This window comes from Dasypus novemcinctus, chromosome X (assembly GCF_030445035.2).
Source record: "Dasypus novemcinctus isolate mDasNov1 chromosome X, mDasNov1.1.hap2, whole genome shotgun sequence".
Lineage (NCBI taxonomy): Eukaryota > Metazoa > Chordata > Mammalia > Cingulata > Dasypodidae > Dasypus > Dasypus novemcinctus.
In genome coordinates, this window is record NC_080704.1 from 41,368,857 (window position 1) to 41,390,745 (window position 21,889).

The 21,889-nt window shown below is 36.3% G+C and overlaps 1 protein-coding gene across 1 annotated transcript in view; it reads left to right on the forward strand.

Annotated features, from left to right (window-relative positions):
• The window catches only part of CFAP47 (cilia and flagella associated protein 47), a 477,175-nt gene that overhangs the window by 176,230 nt on the left and 279,056 nt on the right, over positions 1-21,889 (forward strand). The window contains exons 32-34 of the mRNA XM_071213189.1: positions 318-446; positions 2,046-2,238; positions 12,241-12,243. Coding sequence (XP_071069290.1) covers positions 318-446; positions 2,046-2,238; positions 12,241-12,243 — 325 coding nt within the window. The remainder of the gene's footprint in view (positions 1-317; positions 447-2,045; positions 2,239-12,240; positions 12,244-21,889) is intronic.

The window sequence follows — 21,889 nt, forward strand, 5'->3', positions numbered from 1 at the left end:
AAACTGTGGGGTTCTACCTGGGGTTAGGGTTCAGAAGAGCGCCACATCTCTCTCTGCCACTTCTGCCACAGAGGATGGGAGTAGATGCAGTGAATGGATAAATCTCTGAATGCAATTGAGACTTTGTGCTCTTTAAAATATCTGTAGCAATAGGTACTGGCAACTTGGGGCATTAGAGTGCTTGATAAATGTAAATAAAGACATACAAAGGTTATATAAAAAGAATACAAAGCCTATATGTTAACTAAGTATTTATAACTTTGGATTAATGTTTGTCTTGAGTTTTAATTAATGTTGTTACATTTTATTTCTTGAAGAATTCCACTGTTACCATGCCTGTGAGTTCTTGTACACCTAAGGAAAAGCAGTGTGTTTTTATAGATATCACTAAGTTTGAAGCCTTGAGTAAACGGGCATGGACAGACGTATTCCTTCAAATATACAAGGTAATATTTCCACTTCTGTTCACTGCTGATTTTTGTTGATTCTGTTGCCAAAGATTCAAAACCATAGTGACTTAAATTAAATAGAAATGTATTTCCTTCTCATCAACTGTTGAGAAGTGAGTGGTTCATAGCTAGTGGGATATGTTTTCCATCTTCAGTACTGGGCTTTCATCTTTAGGTCTAATTTTTTAGAACATACAAAAGCAGGAAAGAAGTAGGGGAGGGCAAGAAGTTTCCTTTTAACAATGTCACCTGAGAAAAGTATCATTTCCATTTCACATTCCATTGAGCAGAACTAGACACATGTTCGCACATAGTTGCAAGGGAAGTTGAGAAATTTAGTCTCTAGAATGGGTGGTAATGGGGGGATACTTGTACAAAAAGAATGAAAGTATGGACATTGGAGGAAATTATGGTCTCCATCTCTAATATACAGTAGTCTTTTGCTATAAAGTTATTCTGGGGAGATATCCTCTAGGAATCATGTTATAAGCATGATTAGGCTTTGATGAGATTCTTCAACCTACTTCACGGCAAGTTGTGTGTGTGGGTAGATTAACATAATGTAAATTATCTCTTCATGTCCTATCTTTTTATTGTATAAAAAAGTCCTGGTTTCAGCCCTCAGAATCATTCCCTAGGTTTCCAAATGTGGCACTACAGATACTGTCCACTAAGACCAATGGAGCCTTTTCTTCTGTCATCACATTTTGCTACCACAGATAAGGTGATCTGTGTGTGAGACAGGAAGGTAGAAGCAAGAAGGAATTTAATAGTAGCAGTGCTTAGTCACCCAAAGGAAAGGACAAATTAATAGCCTACCAGTGAGTACCATGTGGAAAACTACGTTGTTAAGTGCTTTTTATATGGGATCTCATTTGCTTCTCATTACCAGCTATCCCCAGTTTAGAGATGAGGAAAGTGAGACTTACAATCATAAATACTTCTTTCCAAGATCAAATGTTTCTGGCCATATGAACAAAATGCGATGTAGGTAAATCTTATTTTTTTTTCCTTGTTGTGCTCTGCTGGGCCCCTCCTTTGGCACTATGGCAGTCTAAAGCCTCTACTGCAGCTGAGTACTCAGGCCTGCCCTCTATGAGTTATTTCGGCTGCATTATGCCCACTTGTTCCTCCTCGCCTTCCTCTTCCTCCTCCATTAGCCAGCCCTGTTTCTCTTGCAGGATACCAAGAGAAGAAATATTGTCTTTCCTTATGTAATTCTCAGCAGAAGCCAAATGTAAGGGTAAAAAACTCTCAGCCAAATGTAAGGGTAAAAAAGACAATCTCATAACTTCAGGCTGCGTCATTTATAATTTTGCCCACCAATGAATAGGGACAACTCAAAAACAGAAAAGCTGCAACTCTGCCTTATAAAGTAAATGCTGTCTAAGCAAAAATCCTGGGAATTTAAAATGAACATTAAAGGAGGCTCTGATCTGTTCTTTTACTCCTGGATGGAAGCATTTAACCAGAAAATAACAATACCTCCATTTACTTTGTCTGCCTTTCATATTTTTTCATTTACTCTCCAAATATTAATTTGTTATTTTGCCATCTTTGTCTACTAAAAGTGATCTCTTTCTCTCTGATTTTCAGGTGCTGATTCTATCCCGTGTTGCACCACAGAGCAGCAATCATATGTCCCAAGTTTATATGAATAATACACCAAAAGTCAATCCTTGTTTTGTATCCAGCAACATATATTCATTTTATGAAAGGATTCTTCTGAGTTGGATGAACACAAATTATGAGACTACCCGACATCTTATATGGAAAAACTGTCACAAAGGTGAGGTTTTTTTTTTCCCTTTAAATTAATCATTGTCAATTTTAGTGTGTCACCAAGGAGCCATGGAACAGGACTCAGGACCCATGGATTATAAACCTGATTCTAATCTTGACTTTCTGTGCTCTGCAAAAAGGAAATCCCTTAATATCTTTAGCCATTTCCTCACAGGTAAAAAGGAACTAATAAAAGATGCTTCTTCAATTTATTATAAAGAATGAATGAGGAAAAGTATGTAGAGGTTTTCTAAAAAAGAGAGTCTTAATATCATTGGCATTGTCAACTGTATAAATTATTAGATTTATAATCTTTTACATAATTAGTTGAAATCTGACTAGGAAATATTTTGGCATTGTTTGACACAGAAAACATTTTCATGTTGGAAATCACTAAGTGCAATAATGCTTTATGAAATTTTTTGGGGAGGGACTAAGTTATATTTGAGCCATGTATTTTAAAGATAAGTAGGTGTCTGCAGCTCGACCAGCTTCAGTGGTCAGGGGGGCTTTCCCTTGTTCTGCCTTTGAGGGTTTGAGGCCCAACAGATGTATATCCCGAGAGCCTTGGAGTCTGTTGAGGAGCGTTCCGACTTGCTAAATAGCTGTGCATTTTTCTTTCCTCATAAGCATTCATGATTGCGATGAGAAAGGGGAGAGTGTGCATGTTGGTTCTTTCTTTAGCTTGAACTCAGCTCCCCTCTTCTAAGTACAAACAAACCTGTTGTGTGCAGACTTGGCTGTGTTTTAACATATAATAATGAAGTTTCTTTTTTTACACCAAACCCTCAGAGTTTAATCCAAACTATCAAAGTACTGGGAAGATGAAGAGTGCAATTTAAAATGAGACTTTGAATTTCACATGCTCCAAACTTGAGGGCATTTACTTCAGAAAGCATAGTAGCAGAGAGACTGAAAGAGATACATTGGTATATTGGTATTTGAGAACAGGAAATTTAATGTATTTTATTGCATTCTAATTGGCAATCTGATAATATTAAATCTAACAAGATTTGCAATTTAACAAAGTGCTTGTCCTATAAAAATATATTTGATCCATTCAAAAATATAAAGATGCAAATATAAAGTAGCAAAATGGGCTACACAAGCACATACAAAATTCCTTTGTCTATCAGAGAGACACACTTTAATCAGAATGTTTAAAATATGCATATATTAAAAATTGCTCTGTTCATTTGTTATAAAATTATTATTGCTGTATTTTACCAACAGCCTGGTCTTTGCTACTTAATGCCAAAGAGTTTGTTGCATTTCTTAGAAGAATGCATTATAAGCACGGGCCTTTTTGTTGTTATTTTAACACACTGAACCCCTCTGCCTTTTCACAGATTTATACTTCCTAGTTCCCCTGCCTGGAGCGTTATTTACATGAATATTTTCATCGTTCTCTTTCTTACTTTGTTCAGGACCCTACTCAAATGTCACCTATCTGAGAAGCTTTCCCAATACCCTCTCTATAATAGTGTGCTCTTTAGTCGTTCTCTCTCTTGCTCTGTTTTTCTCAATAGCACTTTTACCACATATCATGTATTTATTTGTTTATTGCCTGTCACTATCAGTAGAAAGTGAGCTCCTTAAGCACAATCTTGTCTGTTTATTTCACCTCTGTATTCCCAGAGCCTAGGGCAATGTCTGGAAAGTAATTGACACCTACCAAATATAGATTAAGTAAATGTGTGATTAAACAGATACATGCAGTTTTATACATTTTTCTACCCTGTTTCAGATCATTGAATATGTATTAAATTACCATTTTGTATATTCTGGTATAAATGTGGGGGCTGGGGTTGAATGGCTGAGGTGAGAGAATACTTTCCATGTCAGCATTTACCTGAGTACAGGATGGAAGGTTAATAAGTGGATCATTCCATGAGTAGAAGCCGTGAGAAAGGTTTAACTTCGGCTAACTTGGACCAAGGAAAAAAACACACTCAATGCACCAGATATTTACCTCCCCAAATTTCGACTTACTTTACTTATCCCAGTCCCATTGGTAAAGTCTGACTGTGCTTACAATGCAGTCCAGTGATGTAGCAGAGGATAGAGTGATAGCGCTGTGTCTTGGATTGGTGGAATGAGAAACTTGGGGTGTGGTCCCCAACAATCTGTTTTAGCAAGTCCTCTAGGGGATTCTGAGGCATATTAAAGTCTGCAAAAAATTAGGTTGGGAGTACCCCCAAAGAGCGGTTACTTTCTTGCTTTTAAATTATCTGCGGAATGGTATGTGTTCATCAGTTACATTTCTATATGTTTTCCCCTTTAAAAAACAATTTCGTAAGACAGGTGTGGTGACCTGTAAATTCTAGTAGTGGATGAAATCTCTCTGAAAAATCTATCGCCTTCAGTAAACTGAAAGTTCTCTAAGATAGTATTTGTCTTTTTAATAGACACTTGCCTAGATTTCAAGATCTCTTATAATTTAAGATAATGCTCAACTGTTCTAATTATTTTGAATACAGGATATGTCCTTATGTTTCACACCAGGATTTAAAGTCCCACAAGGGCACATTGAAGGTGCCAAGTAAAGGAATATCTGTGAAATAATTGATGGCTGAATGTATGGTTGGATAGTTAAAGCAGAAAAAATAAGTTTCAGGTATTTAAAACAGACTAAAATCCTGAATGACTAAGAAACAGAAACAAGCCAGCAGCTTATTATGCTGTCCGATATTATACTTTTACCCTTGAGAATGCGATTACTCAAAAAATAGGTCTCTTCACAGACTTCTGTTTGGATTCTCTGGGGTACACCATTGGCATGACTTGTTCTGCTCTTTTTATATCACCCATTCTCTCTTCTCTGTTATTATTTTCCTTCATTCATGACTCTATACAGTCTTTTTCCTTTTCCCAAAATTACTGTCCTCTATTAAACTATTTAACTTAAATTTCCATCATTTTTCACTTATTTCTTAATTCTTTTCATCTTGTATCTTTATATGTTCTTGATTCTCCACTCCTATATGTATGTATGTATGTATGTGTGTGTGTATATATATATGTATATATTCACATGTATCTACTTGGAGAATGACCTCTTTGATCTTGATTATAGGTATTTCCTAAAGCTACTACTTATTGTGTCTTCTTCTTAGAAAATGCAAACCTTTCGAGCAGTGGGTTGTTTAGATTCTAAATGGAAACATCCTATGTTCCCTGTTGTGTAACTCCCTTTATCCTTAGATTTCCCTTCTGACCTTTGTACACTAGCTAAAGGATCTTCTGGTTTTCCCTTTAGCTCTCATCTCACTCCTCAGCATTCTCTGCTGAGGGTTTCTCCCCTTCTGTTCGTTGAGACTTGTCTTTTTGTATCTTTGCTCCACACCCTCTTTGTACCTTGGCCACACTACCCCTCTAATGATTCCCACATCCATTTCTTTACCTAAGACCTAACTCCTCAGATCCAAGCTTATATATCTTATTACTTCCTGGATCTATCCACTTAGATGTCTCATGAACAACTCAGATTTAACTGATCAAATATCTTGACATCCCTAATCCTTGAATCTAATTAATCACCAATCACCAATTACTTTTGATCACACTTCCAAATTATCTGTTGAGTCCACCTACTTTTTTTAGTTCTACGTCTAATTTTCTGTCATGGATCACTGCCATCTCTGTAGCCTCATCAAGCTACAACCACATCCAATCTTACAATTTGCTCACCATTGCCCACACAGTCATATGTGGTTCTTCCAAAAATACAAATTTGATCACCTCAAGCCCCTGCTTAAAATCTTCTATTGATTTCCTATTAGCCTGATGATCTACCACCATTTATACTCATGCCTCTATACATTCATATTTGCATATTAAATGCCACCTCTATGAACTATTGAATAGGCCCTGTTTCTTTCACCCATCTAAATGGCAGTGCTTTTCTCTTGGGCTAGATTCCCTTTTCCTGTCTCTTCATCCTGTCTAAAATCAGGTCTCATCCTTGTTGTTAACTCATCTAGGAAGCCTTCCTACAATTTTCTCCAAACTAACTTATGTGCCTTTATTTGGTCCTACCTTAAAATACTTTAAAACATTTTTAAGGATGCTTTAGAGTAAATAAATATTACATAAAAAATATAGGGGATTCCCATATACCCCTCTCCCTTCCCCTCCCAGACTCTCCCCCATTAACAACATCTTTCATTAGTGTGGTACATTTGTTACAATTCATGAGCACATTGAAGCACTGGTACTGACCATGGTCTATAGTTACATTATAGTTTGCACTTTGCACTGCACAATTTTATAGGTTTTGATAAAATGTATAATGGCCTATATCTGTTATTGCAATGTCATATAGGATAATTCCAATGTCCCTAAAATGCCCCATGTTACACTTATTCTTCCTTCTCCCCCAAATACTTCTGGTGGCCAGTTCATTTATATCAGTGATACAATTTCTTCCATTGCTAGAATAATCAGAAGTCCACTTTGGTCCATAGTTGCATTCCCCCCTTATGTTTGTTCATTCCTCAATCTCGAGGATTTTGGGATGGTGATTCCCATTCTGTTTCTGACTGAGAGGGTCTTAGATCCCATGGGGCATATGGATGGAACTTTCTTTCTTTTTTTTTTTTTTTAAATATTTATTTATTATTATTATTTTTTAATTACATTAAAAAAATATATATGAGGTCCCATTCAACCCCACCGCCCCCGCCCCCCCACTCCCCCCACAGCAACACTCTCTCCCATCATCGTGATACATCCATTGCACCTGGTAAGTTCATCTCTGAGCATCACTGCACCCCATAGTCAATGGTCCACATCATAGCCCAGACTCTCTCATGTTGCATCCAGTGGGCCCTGGGGGGATCTACAGTGTCCCGTAATTGTCCGTGAAGCACTATCACTATCCAGGACAACTCCACGTCCCGAAAACGCCTCCACATCTCATCTCTTCCTCCCGTTCCCCACACCCAGCAGCCCCCATGGCTACCGTTCCCACACCCATTTCACATTTCCTCTGTGGACATTGGATTGGTTGTGTCCATTGCACACCTATGTCAAGTGAGGGCTTAGATTCCACATGGGTACTGGATGCACTCTTCCCGCTTCTAGTTGTAGACACTCTAGGCTCCATGTTGTGGTGGTTGACCTTCTTCAACTCCATGTTAGCTGAGTGGAGTAAGTCCAATAAGTCAAAGTGTAGGAGCTGAAGTCTGTTGAGGCTCTGGGCCTGGGTGTCATATTATCAGTCCAGAGATTCAAATCCCCTACATATATCTTAAACTCAGCACCAACTACAATTCCAATAAAGTAGCATGCAAGTCTTGTGAAAAGAGATCCCCTCTGAGTCCATTTCCATCACGCAGAAACACCAGCTCCAAAGAAGGGCCATCTGTCATGGCAGTGAACCCCTTCTGCCATGACCATAGAACCCGTGGGTCTCTTTATCCCTCAAAAGAACCAATACCTGGGGTTGTATCTACCTTATCTGTCTCTTAGACTCTGTTCAGTTGTACATAGGGGTATTCCTTCTGACAACCTCCAGACTCTTTTTTAGAGACTCACAGCCTTATAATCTCATTTCTCCTTTCCATTTCCCCCTTACATTAGGTCAAACCGCTTCCCGAAGTCATGTTATTATATGTAGACAGGTATATTCTGCTGTTCCGCATTGAATCTTTAATTCAAGGTCATTTTCTAGTTGCTTCTTCAGCTGGTATGTGGTAGTGATCTCTCGGTGCCAGGGAGGCTCATCCCCGGGTGTCGTGTCCCACGCTGGGGGGAATGCATCACATCTACACGCTGAGTTTGGCTGTGAGAGTGGCCACATTTGAGTAACATGAAGGCTGTCAGGAGGAAACCCCCAGGCACAATGCTACTCTAGGCCTTGTTCTTATTGCAGGTGCATAGGCTCAAAAGTGTAGCCATTAGTATCAAGAGCCCACTGTTGGGCCCTCCTTCCTTCCTGGTTCTTGCCATTGCACCTGGAGGACTGCCGCTGCTCTCCCAGGGCCCACAACAGTGACCCCCCGACCAGGAGCCCAGTACCCCCCCAGCTGTTGTTTTTAATTGTTTCCACTATGAGTATATATAGACATTACCATATACCCTGGGCATATGCCCTGTATAACTCCCTGTCAACCATATATATCCTGTCAATAACATCCCATATCAGTAGGATGGAACTTTCTTGCTTGCAGTTGTAGATACTCTCTTGTTTTATGGGATGGGGATACCCTTTTGTTAGTTGTCCTGGGCAAGTTCAATGAACTGGAGACTAGGTCATAATACACCTTAAATAAGCCTATTATACTATTTGCCATATAGTTATGACATGTTTTCTACTTGTTCCTACCCCCAACAAGAATCTAGGTCCTTAATCTCAGTGACTTTATTAGTTTGCCATTAGCAACATTTAAAAAAATGCCAAAATGCCTGGAATATTTGCTAACTGTTTGGTGCTGTGGTAAGCTCTCTACCTACAAATTCTTAGTCACAACACTTGGAACATTATGTTCAAATAAACCTCTGTAGGGAAATTTTTACTTCTAGCATTAAAAATACTATAAACATCAAACAATTTGACATTATTTGGTAAGGTACTTTCTCAGAAAATTATCTGTGATGAGTAAGTGTTGGATTAGAATTTATCATGGCATGTGTTGTTTATCAAGCCATAGGACTTGAAGTTGGCATCACCATGATGACATTTAAAATTTATCACTGTTGAGACTATCAGTATATGGAGGAAGAGATATTACAGGCAAGGTTAACTTTGAAAAAAAGATGAAATTTAAAATATGGATTTATATAGAAAAATATATAATATAAAATTGGGATGACTATTATTTTTACTAGTCATTTTCATAGCATCTCTTTGCACATAAAACATGATTCTCCTCACAAAAATTGATTCATCACAGATTTTTAAAGAATAACTGCATGTAATAAGAGATAAATCTGTAGTTTTCTTTGTAGTGACAGAAACAAAATAATTCTGACATTTTATTTATAGTTGGAACAAATCTCAGTCACTGTTTCTATCTCTGTCTCCCCATCCTCTCTCTTGTCAAATGATTTATTTTGGTACAGGCCCTGTCATATTTGTTAGGTAAACATTTATTCACAGCCAGAATTGTTTCAGTTCCAACATAAATTTCAATATATATATCATTAAAATACATTTACTATTTACTGTGTGCTCATTAAAGAACATAGGTGTATTGGTGAAATGTCAGTAAGAGATGCCATGTATTTCCATACAAAATAAAGTGTCTCTCTAGTTCAGAATTTTTGTTCAGTGTGCACTTTAAAGAGTAATGGACTAGCATGAAGCCTGTTTCTGTACAAAACTTTCTGCTTGGCAAAAAATCAAATATAGTTCCAATGACTTAAAGTAAAATCAGATACTCGGCTAGCATCAGGCTTATCTCTTCTTATTTCAAGTCATAACCACATAGAACCTTTAAAAAAATTACTGAAGGTGATTTTGATTGTACAGATGAAGGATCTTATTATACTTGACTTTAATGTACTTCTTAGAGGAAAGCTTAAAAATAAATCTATGGTGTGTCTGCATATAAATAGAATGGTTTTTATTATTGAAATATACCTCCTTGCCTTGGTGGGAGCTGACTGAGAATTAGCACAAGGCCAAATCTGTGAGAGTAATAATTTAACTCAAAATGTACAACATATACTTCAGTCACAGAGTCTCATGAAGATGCCTGTTAAAATGTATATCCTCAAGTTCTACCTGTGATGAACTAAACTAGAATTTCTGGGCCTATAACCTGGTAATCTCCCTTTTACCATGGCATTCTTGTGTACATTAAAGGTTGAGAACCACTTTTCCCCTGGATATGGTGGAGTGATCCCTTCCCCTCTCTCTCCAAATCCCTTACTTATCCTCATTTAACCACTAATATTACTAATATTACTGGTGGTTTTGCTCTGCTGATAATCTCCCTTAGCCTGTGCTTGTGTTCTGTGTTTCATGATAGGAGGAGAAATTAATTTCTTTTCTTACAAAAGAAGAATTGAGGGGGGAAGGGTTTAAAATTTCCTTTGCAATCAAGGTGCTCATCAGTTCCCTTGTTAAAGGAATTGAGGCTACACAGTACTCTGGGGAGAAAAGTGGATATCTAATTCCCTAAAGGCAATAGGGACAAATCACTATAGAGATATCCTATTCTGCAGAAATTTTGAGGATGGAATATATTTTTGTTTATTTTTAAAAAAATTTTTTGAAGTATATCACTCATACATAAACATACATAAACACTAAGTGTATCAAAATAGTTGTGAACTTACAAAACAAACATATATAATATCATACAGGACTCTCATAACTCACCCTACCACCAATACCTTGCACTGCTGGTAAACCTTTTTTAAGTAATGATTAAAAACAGCTGGAGTTAGGGCTACCTGCTAAAGTAAAGGCCTATACTGATGACAGAAAGCTCAGGAACACTTGGTCACAAGTGTGCTATAAGAAACCAAGCACTACCTGCATCTAACAAATCTACTGTCTCTACATCTTCTCTCTCCATCTCTTATTTGCCTTAAATACACTGGTATAATTGATTTAGCCACACATTCAATTTGGTGGATCAAGAGATGCTCTCCAACTTCATGTCCCTGTTCCTTTTAATTTTCCCCTCTACGTCATTCTTTTGACAAACACTCTCTTATCTTCCTTAGGAAGTACAGTACATTTATCATCCATTCTTCTAGAATTCATTTAACATCTCTTTAAACACAATAAAACTTTCCATATATGAAGAACTATGGAAGGTCCTAAAGAGTCAAGAAAAATTAATAGGTTGATTTCTCTCTCCAAACACCCTTCCAGGGGGAAAAAAAACCCAAGGATGAAACATTTACCTCAAAAATATAATATACAGACATACAATGAACGTGGTAAGAGTAGAAACAAGGAATTCTAGGATTAAAGAAGAGCTTCCTGCCGCTGGAAATATCTGAGGGGGAACTTGGTAGGATTTTGACATGTAGGGAAAACGCAGAAATCATTTGAGGTAGAAAAATAAATATAAGAGCCAGAGGTGACTATGCTTGGATCACAATCAAAGGGCAGCTTAGAATAAAGATTGGCTAAGACATTTCACAAATATGGGAAATAGTGAGAGATAAGATTCAAAAGGTTAGTTAATACCAAACTGTTGAGGGTGCTGAAGAGTGTTTTCCGTAACTCATTATTAATAGAAAGATACAGAAAATTCGGACTATAAGGGACCTTGTCCAGCAATAGTACAAAGGGGAAATTGGAAATGTGTTTGGCAAGCAGTTTAACATTACTAAACAGGTGAGTATATATTGACATGGGGTTGATGGTAACACTCAGGATAGAAAATAGTAAACCAATGCATACTCAATTGTAAGGGGAGAAACTATAAAGCCTGACTACTGATTCGATGCTGGACATGAGGAAGATTCAAAGATGTGTTTGTGATTTCTGGTCCAAGTCACAGTGAAGAGAAAAAGAACAAGTTGACCTGGGTCTAAATATGATGAGCTCCATTTTGACCATATAGAACTGGAAATGCCAATGGGAGACTGAGTTACACAGTGACATTTAAATAGGTAGAGATGAGGTTGAAATTATATGCATGGGTTTGAGAGTCATTTGATAAAAGCCAAGGAAAAATTCTAGAGTTAATGCAATGCGAGATAGTTGGATAGTTGAAGAGGATAATTTCATGAAGGAGCAACAACAAAAGCAAGTGAGTGAGCAACAGAGATGAATAGGGAGGGAATGAAGAAAGGTAGTCACATAGAAATCAGGTAAAGAAAGAAGATCATGAAAGAAGAATACTTCAGGCTGAGGAAAGAGAATATTAAAAATAACAATTGCATCATAAACCTTTCCTTATGCTTTGATTGTTTGGATAACACTGTGTCAACTGATGAGATGGATACAAAAAGAATTTAAGACTGGATTTATGATCCCTGTTGTTTGCAATCCAGTCATAGAATTAACTGTAAACAGGAAACTGCTAAGAGGTCATTCAAGACTGTATATTTCTTAAGTCTTCAGAGAAAGTGGTAGAAATGATAAGTACTAAAGTAATTTAGAGAATGGATATGATCAGTATGGATGGGAAAGGTTGGAGGAGGTCTCTTGAAGACGGAGCTTGAAGAGTAGATCTAAAAAAGAAAAAGCGAGAAATAGGATGTGGAATGTCAAAGAATAATTCAGAGATCTGTAGGTTATTATCATCACACTGTTTACTTGTATTCAAGGAAAACCAATAAGTAGTTTGACTTCATCTAACACAGGCAGAGAAAAGCTATTAAATAATACAGGGGAGAGGCAAGAGAAAAAACACAGCAGGGAAAAAAGAGTGGCCTTTCTTGCATATTTTTTTTGGGGTAAACTGATGGGTTGGCAGCTGGTAGTGTTGTCTTTCTGGGCATTCTGCCCTTGAGTAGGCTGACAGAAACATCACAGAAAGCATTTTAAGTTGTTTGTGGGTTTCCCCAAAACCTTGAGAGCTTAGTAGTGGAGCCAGCATGAAAATCTCTTTCTAAACGATGTCTGCTCATGTGTATATAATGTCTGACCTCAGTTGAGCCAGGTCTGCCATGTTTCCCTCATTAGAATTTCTCAGCAAAGGTGGAGAAAAAAGGGACATGACAAGGTGAGGGACTAGCCTGCTAGAGGAAAACATGTCATGGAGTAACGAATAATAACATAGGAAAGAGTTGGCAAGGGGGCCCAACCATCTAGGGCTATGAATGTCAGATAGATATTTTAGACCTTCATTTTGTTGGCCTTGGAAAGACATGAGAGATGACAGAGCTGTAGACTGCTGTGATAAAATCAGTATTTGTTCTGGCAGAAGCAATTCAATGAGTTGGAGTAGCCAGAGATCAGACACCCAACTAGCACACTTGAATTTAGCAGTGAGACCAGAATGTTGACTGACTTGGCATTGACTGACGTCTTAAAAGTCAAGAACCAAGAAATCCATGCCAAGTTCCTTAAGGCTATAAAATGGCTGATGCTGAAGAGTACAAAGGGAGAAGTCTGTTTTTGGAGAGAGGAGAGTTGTTGGTCTTAAGTTTGTTAACTTTATTGAATGTTCTTGAATTTATTGACAGCTTTTTTCTTTTTATTGTTGGGTATTATTCCATAGTATGTTTATCTATTCCTTAGCTGACTGATAAACATTTGTGCCATTAATAGATATTGTTTCTATTTTGAAGCTATTATGAATAAAATTGCTGTGAACATTTATATACAAGTCTTTCTACTGAAATCCATTTTGATTTCTCTGAGGAAATACTTAGGAGTAGAATTGCTGAGTTGTATGGTAAGTGTATTTTAACAGCCTTATTAAAATCTGATTCCCATACCATGAAATTCTCCTAATAAGGTGAACAGATAAATCATTTTCAATATATTGATAAGAGTTGTACAAATATATCACAGTCTAATTTTAGAATTTTTTCATTATCTTCTGATGAAATTTCCTATTAGTGGTTACTTTTTATTCCAACACTCGTAGATAAATATTAATCTACCTTCTGTCTCTATGGATATGCCACATTTGGAAATTTCATATAAGTGCAGTAATACAATTATTGGTCTTTATGATTGGTTTCTTTCACTTAGCATAATATTTTCAAAGTTCATCCAAATTTGCATATATCATTACTTCACGCCTTTTCATTGCCAGGCAATATTCCATTGCGTGGCAGTACCACATTTTTCACCCATTAATCAGCTGATGGACAGGTAAGATGTTTTTATATTTTAGCTCTTAAAATAATGCTTCTATGAACATACATGTAAAACTTTTTTGAGGGTATGTATTTTTATTTTTATGGAGTATTACCTAAGAGTGGTATTTCTGGGTCATATGATAGCTAAATGTTTAACATTTTGAGGAACTTTCAAGTTCTTTTCCAAAGTGGATGCACCATTTTATATTCCTATCATCAATGTATGAGGATTCAATTTCTATACATCCTTACCAACACTTGTTGTCTGTCTTTTTGATTGTAGTATCTTTTTGTTGGGTGTGAAGTGGTATCTCATTTCGGTTTGCTATGCATTGTTTCCCTAGTGACTAATGATGTTGAGCACTTTTTCATGTGCTTATTGGCCATTTCCATGTCATTTTGGTGGAAAAGTCTATTTAATCCTTGCCCCCTTTTATCAGAATGGTTTATTTATCCTTTTTATTGTTGAGTTGTGAGTGTTGTTTATATATTTTGGACATACACCCCTTATCATATATATGATTTGAAAATATTTTCCCCCATTTTATGGGTTGTCTTTTGATTTTCTCAATGATATTCTTCAAAGTACAAAAGTTTTAATTTTGAAATCTAATAAAGCTAATTGATCCTTCTTTTTACTTTTGCCTCTTGTGTTTTTTGTAAGAAACCAAAGTCATGATTTACACCTTTGTTTTCCTTCAAGAGTTTTGAAATTTAAGCCCTTACATTTATGTTTACTATCCATTTTAGTTAATTTTTGTATATGATGTAAGGGAGACATCCCATTTCACTTTCGTATGTGAATATACAATTGTCCCAGCAGCATTAAAAAATACTATCATTTTCCCAATGAATCTATTCTTTCACCCTTATGAAAAATCAGTTGACCAAAAACATAATGGTGCATTTCTCAGTTCTCAGTTCTATCCCACTGATTAATCTGCCTGCCCCTATGCCAGTACTACACTATCTTTATTACTGTACCTTTGTAGTAAGTTTTGAAATTGGGAGGTGTGAGTCTTCCAACTTTTTTTTTTCAAGGTTATATTGGTTATCCAGGGACCCTTGAATCGTATATGAATTTTAGGACCACCATGCAATATTCTGCAAATAAAGTAGCTGAGATTTTGGTAGGGATTGCATTGAAACTACATAAATTTTGAGGGTATTGTCATTTTATCAATATTAACTCTTTTGATACATATACATGTGATTTTTCCATTTCTTTAGATGTTCTTTATTTTCTCTCAACAGTGTTCCGTAATTCTTAGTGTGTAAGTCTTACATTTATTTTGTTAAATATAATTCTAGATATTTTATTGTTTTTGATGCTATTGCAAATGGTAGCGTTTTATTAATTTTATTTGGGATTGTTCATTGCTAGTGTTTATAAATGCACTTGATTTTTGTTTATTGATCTTATATCCTTCAAACTTTCAGAACCTGTTTATTAGTTCTAAGGGTTTTTTGTGTATTCCTTAAGATTTTCTCTATATAAAATCATGCCATCTGCAAACAGAGATGGCTTTAGTTCTTCCTTTAAAATCTGAATGCCTTTTATCTCTCTTTTTCATCCTTAATTGTCATGGCTAGAACATCCAGTAGGCAAGAACAGACATCCATGTATTGTTTCTGATATTATGGGGGGTGGGGGGAAAGCATTCGGTCATTCACCGTTAAGTATGTTACAAGTCCTGTCTTTTTTTGTGATTTCCCTTTATTGAACTGAGAAATTTCCCTTCTATGCATAGTGAGCTGAGTGATTTTATTATGAAAGAGTGTTGGATTTTGTCAAATGCTTTTTCTGCATCTATTCAGATGTTTTAATGTCCTCCATTCTTTTAATACAGTGCTTGGCATGATTGATTTTCAGATGTTAAAATAAACTTGCATTCTTGGGGAAAATCCCACTTTTTTGTGATACATAATACTTTTTTATACATTGTAGGGTTCAGTTTCCTTAGTACTGAAAATTTTTGCATTTGTAATGATAAGAATTTCATAAAGAATTATACTGAATTTCATGTTTTAAATCTCCTAATCACCATATATGTGGAATAAAATGGATTTTAAATGGTAAACAAAACTTGAATTCCTGGTGCAAAATCAATTTTTCTCTCATAGCTAATTGTTTTTTTAAATACCTTGTTAAAATTGGTTTATTCATGTTTTAATTTTTCTTTAATTTGCATAAATTATAGTGCCTATATTATTTTGTATTTTTGAATAGTTTTGCTATTAAGTTCACACTAACCTCATAAAATTATCTAGAGAACATTCCATCTTTTATAGCCTCTGAAAGAGTTCATATGAGACTCACATTGTTCATTTCTTGAAGTTTGTAGAGTTAGTTCGCTGGTAAAAAAAACCATCTGAGCCAGTTGGTTCCTTTGTTGAATAATTGAAAACAATTAAATCAAATTTAATTGTTATAGTTTTATTCTTATTTTCTAATTCCATTTAAATGAGATTTTGTTACTTATATTTTCATGGAATTAATTAATTTCATTAAATTTTTCATATTATTCATAAATTATTTTATCTGTTCCCTTGTATGTAATTTTTGCAATTTAAAAAAAATTTTCAATTCATTTGTTTCTTCTTTTCAAATCAGTCTTATTCCATAGCAATCATCACCTTAGGACTGAAGATTATTTACTTTCTTTCCAGCTTAATGTTGCATTTAAAAATCTGCTTTTTATATTTTAGAAAGCATTTTCAGTTGTTAGTTTCAAGTGCATTGTACAGGATATCTGCTCTGTTACACAGCTGATCTATATGTTTAACATTCCGTGTATCAATATTTCCTGATTTGATTTTTTTCTACAAAAACTGGTTTCTAGTTTCAAGTAATTTATAGGTTAAAGGTTATAATAAAATAATAGGCAATATTTTATATTTATTGTATTACTTATCGATCCCATTTAACTAACTTCTATAAAATGTAAATTTGCTTAAAATGTAATATTTCTAATAGAAATTTTAATGATGAGGTGTTTTAAAAGCATGCCACAAAAAAAAAAGCATGCCACTTGTTAAATTGACACTAATAGAATCTATTATTATTATTTATATAAAATAACACTTGAGGTATTTATTTCCCCTTAAGAATTATTCCTTGGATAAACAATATTATATTGAAGTTATTACCAAAATACACTATTTGGTTAATTTTTTCAAATTAGAATAACACAGTAATTCAGAAATATGATCACCCCTAAGCCCATGACTTGAACAATCACTTGTGTCATGATAAATGACATCTTTATTTATGCTTGTCCAAGGGTTAGTCATACATTCAGTATGAGCAGCCTGGAAGCATTATCAGTTTCTGTTAACGTACTTTTTTTTTTTCCTCTAGCTTGCAGATTTTTTGAGCTAATTTTTTATTTTTAAAAAGCTTTAGATTATATAAATATTACATCAAAAATATAGGTGATTCCAATATGTCCTAGCCCCTCCCCCTTCCACACTTTCCCCCATTAACAACATCTTTCGTTAGTGTGGAACATTTGTGACAGTTGATGAACACATATTGAAACATTGCTACTACCATGGTCTATAGTTTACATTATAGTTTACACTTTGCACTGCACAATTTTACAGGTTTTGACAAAATGTATAATGGCCTGTATCCATTGGATAATTCCAATGTCCACGAAATGCGCCGTGTTACATCTATTCTTCCCTCTTCTTCACCTCAGAACATCTGGTGGCCACTACCTTTATATCCCCTCTTATGTTTGTTAATTCTTCAGTCTTAAGGATTTTGGAATGGTGATTGAGAGGGGACATAGATCCCATGGAGCATATGGATAGAACTGTCTTGCTTGCAGTTGTAGATACTTTCTGTTTTTCAGGATGGGTGTGGTCCATCATCCTTTTGTTGGTTTTCCTGGGTGAGTCCAAAGAACTGGAGAGCAGGTGTTGAGACCCTTGCTAAGATTCAGGGCTCAACTGGCATATAGAGACCAAAGATTTAAGTCTCTGGGGCATATTTTAATGAGTATAGTGATAGTTATAGGTTCAAATAAAAGGGGCAGAAGAGTCATGTGTAGGGAAAATTGTAAATGATCCTAACACTGTTACATTGGGGAGTATATATTCCAAAGTAAGGCCCCCTGACAGGGTGATGAATTCCTGAGATTGTCTGTCCTGTCTATAGTGTCTAGATGCCTGTAGAGCCCTCAGGAACCCCGCTGTTTGAGGCACTGTTTACTGAGGCAGTCAATGAAATCCTGTTGAGACATGCATAAGCATAACCTCTGGAATGACCTCCCAATTCACTTCGAAATTTCTTAGACATAAAAACTAATTTGTATTTAATATTTCCCCCTTTTGGTCTAGGTCTTTTTCCATATGCATCAGTAGTTTGCTCTTGGTAATAATCCCTTGATGCCAGGGGGGCTTATCCCATGCCAGGGGGTGAGGGGGTGGGAGGTGGGGGGTGGTAGTTCATTTATATTGCTTAGTTTATCTTGGAGAGAGCACACATTTGAGCAACAAGGAAGTTTTCAGGAGGTACCTCTTAGGCAATATATAATACCAGGATGTTTCAATTTCACAGGAAAAGGTTCATAAGCACAACCATCAATATCAAGGACCTGGCATAATGATCTGTCCTCCTTTGCTAGGCACTGCCCAGGTACTTGGGACATTCTTGCTACTCTGTTAGAGAATGTAACAGGACTTCCCAGGATGGAAATTCAGTGTCTTTGGTTGTGTGGGTCTCCACCCACAGGGACAATACCCCATGACCACTTGAACATCATATGCCATGGAGGCATGCTCCAGGTACACCCCTCCCCATATATCCCCCCATCACCAACACCCTGCACCAGTGATTCTCCCCTGCCACAGTTGCAACCCTTCTGCAATCCAAAACCTCCCTAAAAACAAAGCTAAAAAAAAAAAGAAAATAACATGTTATCTTTATTTATGCTTGTCCAAGGGATAGTTGTACGTTCATTATGAGCAACCTGGGAATATATTTTTCTGTTGATATACTATTTGTTTAAAAAGATTTATTTATTTATTTATTTATTTATTTATTTATTTATTTATTTATTTATTTCTCTTCCCCTCCCCCCCCCACCCTGGTTGTCTGTTCTCTGTGTCTATTTGCTGTGTGTTCTTCTTTGTCCGCTTCTGTTGTTGTCAGCGGTACAGGAATCTGTGTTTCTTTTTGTTGCGACATCTTGTTGTATCAGCTCTCTGTGTGTGCGGCGCCATTCCTGGGCAGGCTGAACTTTCTTTCATGCTGGGCGGCTTTCCTTACGGGGCGCACTCCTTGCGCGTGGGGCTCCCCTATGCGGGGAACACCCCTGCGTGGCACGGCACTCTTTGCGGGCATCAGCACTGCTCATGGGCCAGCTGCACACGGGTCAAGGAGGCACGGAGTTTGAACTGCGGACCTCCCATGTGGTAGACAGATGCCCTAACTGTCTAACTGGGCCACGTCTGCTTCCCTCTGTTGACATACTATTAACAAAAGTAACAAATGACCCAGTAGTAATTAGTAGCACTACAGATTATATGTTTCACAACAAATAATTTCTGATACTTGATTAACAGATATCCTTTGATTTATTTCTTATAAAAAGCAAGTAAATATTATGCTCTCCACACATATTTGATCACTCAATTAATGCTATCTTTTATGGAGACTTAGTATCAGTAAACTGCTGTATGTCTCTTGTATGTTACAGATCCCCTTCCTTTTTGTAAATAATGACTATTCATTTGTAGGCATTCTTCACTGCAAGAGGAATGTGGCATTGGGGCAAACATAACCTTACAGGCCACCTGCCTTTAGCTTCTCTGGAATACCTTCTTTAAACCCAAGGTTGAGTCAGTTTTTCTCCTTTGGGCACTAGAGCAATTATGAATAACAAATTTGTTGGGCAACATTTTCTGAGCAGTTAGGATTCTTGCCAGCCTACAACCCAGGAAGTATTTGTTTCTCATAACATATCTAAAATACTTATTCCATAAATGGCAGTCTAATAATTCATACTTCTTTTTATAGTTAATTTTTTAAATTTCCTAGTAAAAAAAATTGCAACTGAGATTCTGTACATCAAAATCAATACATTAATAAATTCTTTTGGATTCCCTACTGCTGTAATATAATTGAAGAACTGAAGTTTCCTTGTAGCTGTATAGTCCGTGGATTGACATCTGTGGCCTGCAGGCCAAGTTTGGATTGCTATCTATTTTTAATAGTGTTTTATTAGAAGAGAATCACACTTATTCATTTATTTATTAGCTATAGGTACAATGACAGAGTTCGGTAGCTCCAACAGAGAAAATATGGCCTGCAAAGATGAAAATGTTTACTGTCTGATCAAATAGAGAACGAATTTGATGACTTCTGCTCTAGATCTCCTATGGCCTATAAACTTCATATTAGACCATAAAGACTACCATTTGAACAATTTTTGACAGAATTTATAAGTTAAATATACATATTCTCACTGTACTTGCGATTTTTGCTAAGCATTTATTGTGTGTTCCCTAATTGTGTTGATAAAACATTAACTAAGTTTTAGAACATATAGTTTTGCTATATATAAAATGGTTTTATGCATGTTAAATGATATAGTTTCATCTTTTTTTTACTGGTTAGAAGGTATAGTAACACTAATACTTGGAATCAGTTATTTGGAAGTTCAAATTAAGAGATTTGTGGCATAGACATGGGTCAGAAACCATTCCATAACTAAAAAGTGACTCACTTTTCAATGAGAATATTGTTTTCCATGCTCTAACACATATGGGAATGTACCATGTATCCAATACAGAACTTCAGAGTCATGTGGATTATCTTATAGTTACAGTTTCACATATATCCGTAATTCAACTATTTTTTGAAGCAAGATGATTTCTGCATTAAAGAAAATATATTGAATTTCAGAAGTAGTTGGTTTAACATGCAACTATCAATCAGTGTGATGTACTTTATTAATGGAATAAAAAATGAACGTCTCAATGGACACAGCAAAAGTAAAATCATATATTAAAAAAGGTGCTTGTACTGAGAATATAAAAAGCACAGCTCAACCACAAAAACAAACATACCAAGTAAAAGAACCGCAGATAACTCAAACAAAAATGTTCAAAGAAGAGAGAGTAGCCTAGATCAAAAGAACTACAATAAAAAGAGAGAAAACCCTTGGCATACCTAAAGCAGAGGAGAACTTGGTGAAGGCCTGGCTGCAGCCTGGGATATGAAAGACAAGATATAAGCATGGGAGATGAGATCAAAGAAGAGCTTTGCTATTTCTCTCTTTCATCTTCCCAACGTTGTTCTGGAGGGTTGTTGCCATCCTCTTGTCATTGAGAGTCAAATTTCAGCAGCCCAGGCCAACTGCTGTTTGACAAATAATATCAAAGCAGCCCCCAGGTTGTGATGGGTTGAATAAAATCTCGGCTCTGGGAAGCAGAGATCGAGAAATAACTTGCTCTCACTGTTACAACAACAATAAAATCCAGACAAACAGCTAATTCTCAGCTTTTCCTAAATCCCCCAGAAAGCTGAGGTGGCAGAGCAATAATGTGACCCAAATCTAAGTAGGGACTGGAGTTTAGAGGCAGAAATGAGATGCTTGCAATGGTCTACATATGGTATATACAGATGAACACCAGTAAGAAAAGTTGAATTAGGGTGCTATGTGAATTGGAAGGGGCGAAGTATACACTAGGAAATGAATGTGAGGCCCATGGGGTCACAGGTATAAGGGGGTCTGCATAGTCTTGTTGATTTTTTTCTCCATAGTCCTCACAGATGACTCACAGAAAAGACTGAAGAGCATCATTTCAATGTGTCACTCATAGTGGAGACCTGTGGAAGGGCGAACAATTTGCCCAATCTCTTATAGCTCCTATGGAACAAAAACCATTAATCTGTGGGGAAAAGGATAGCAAATATTGCT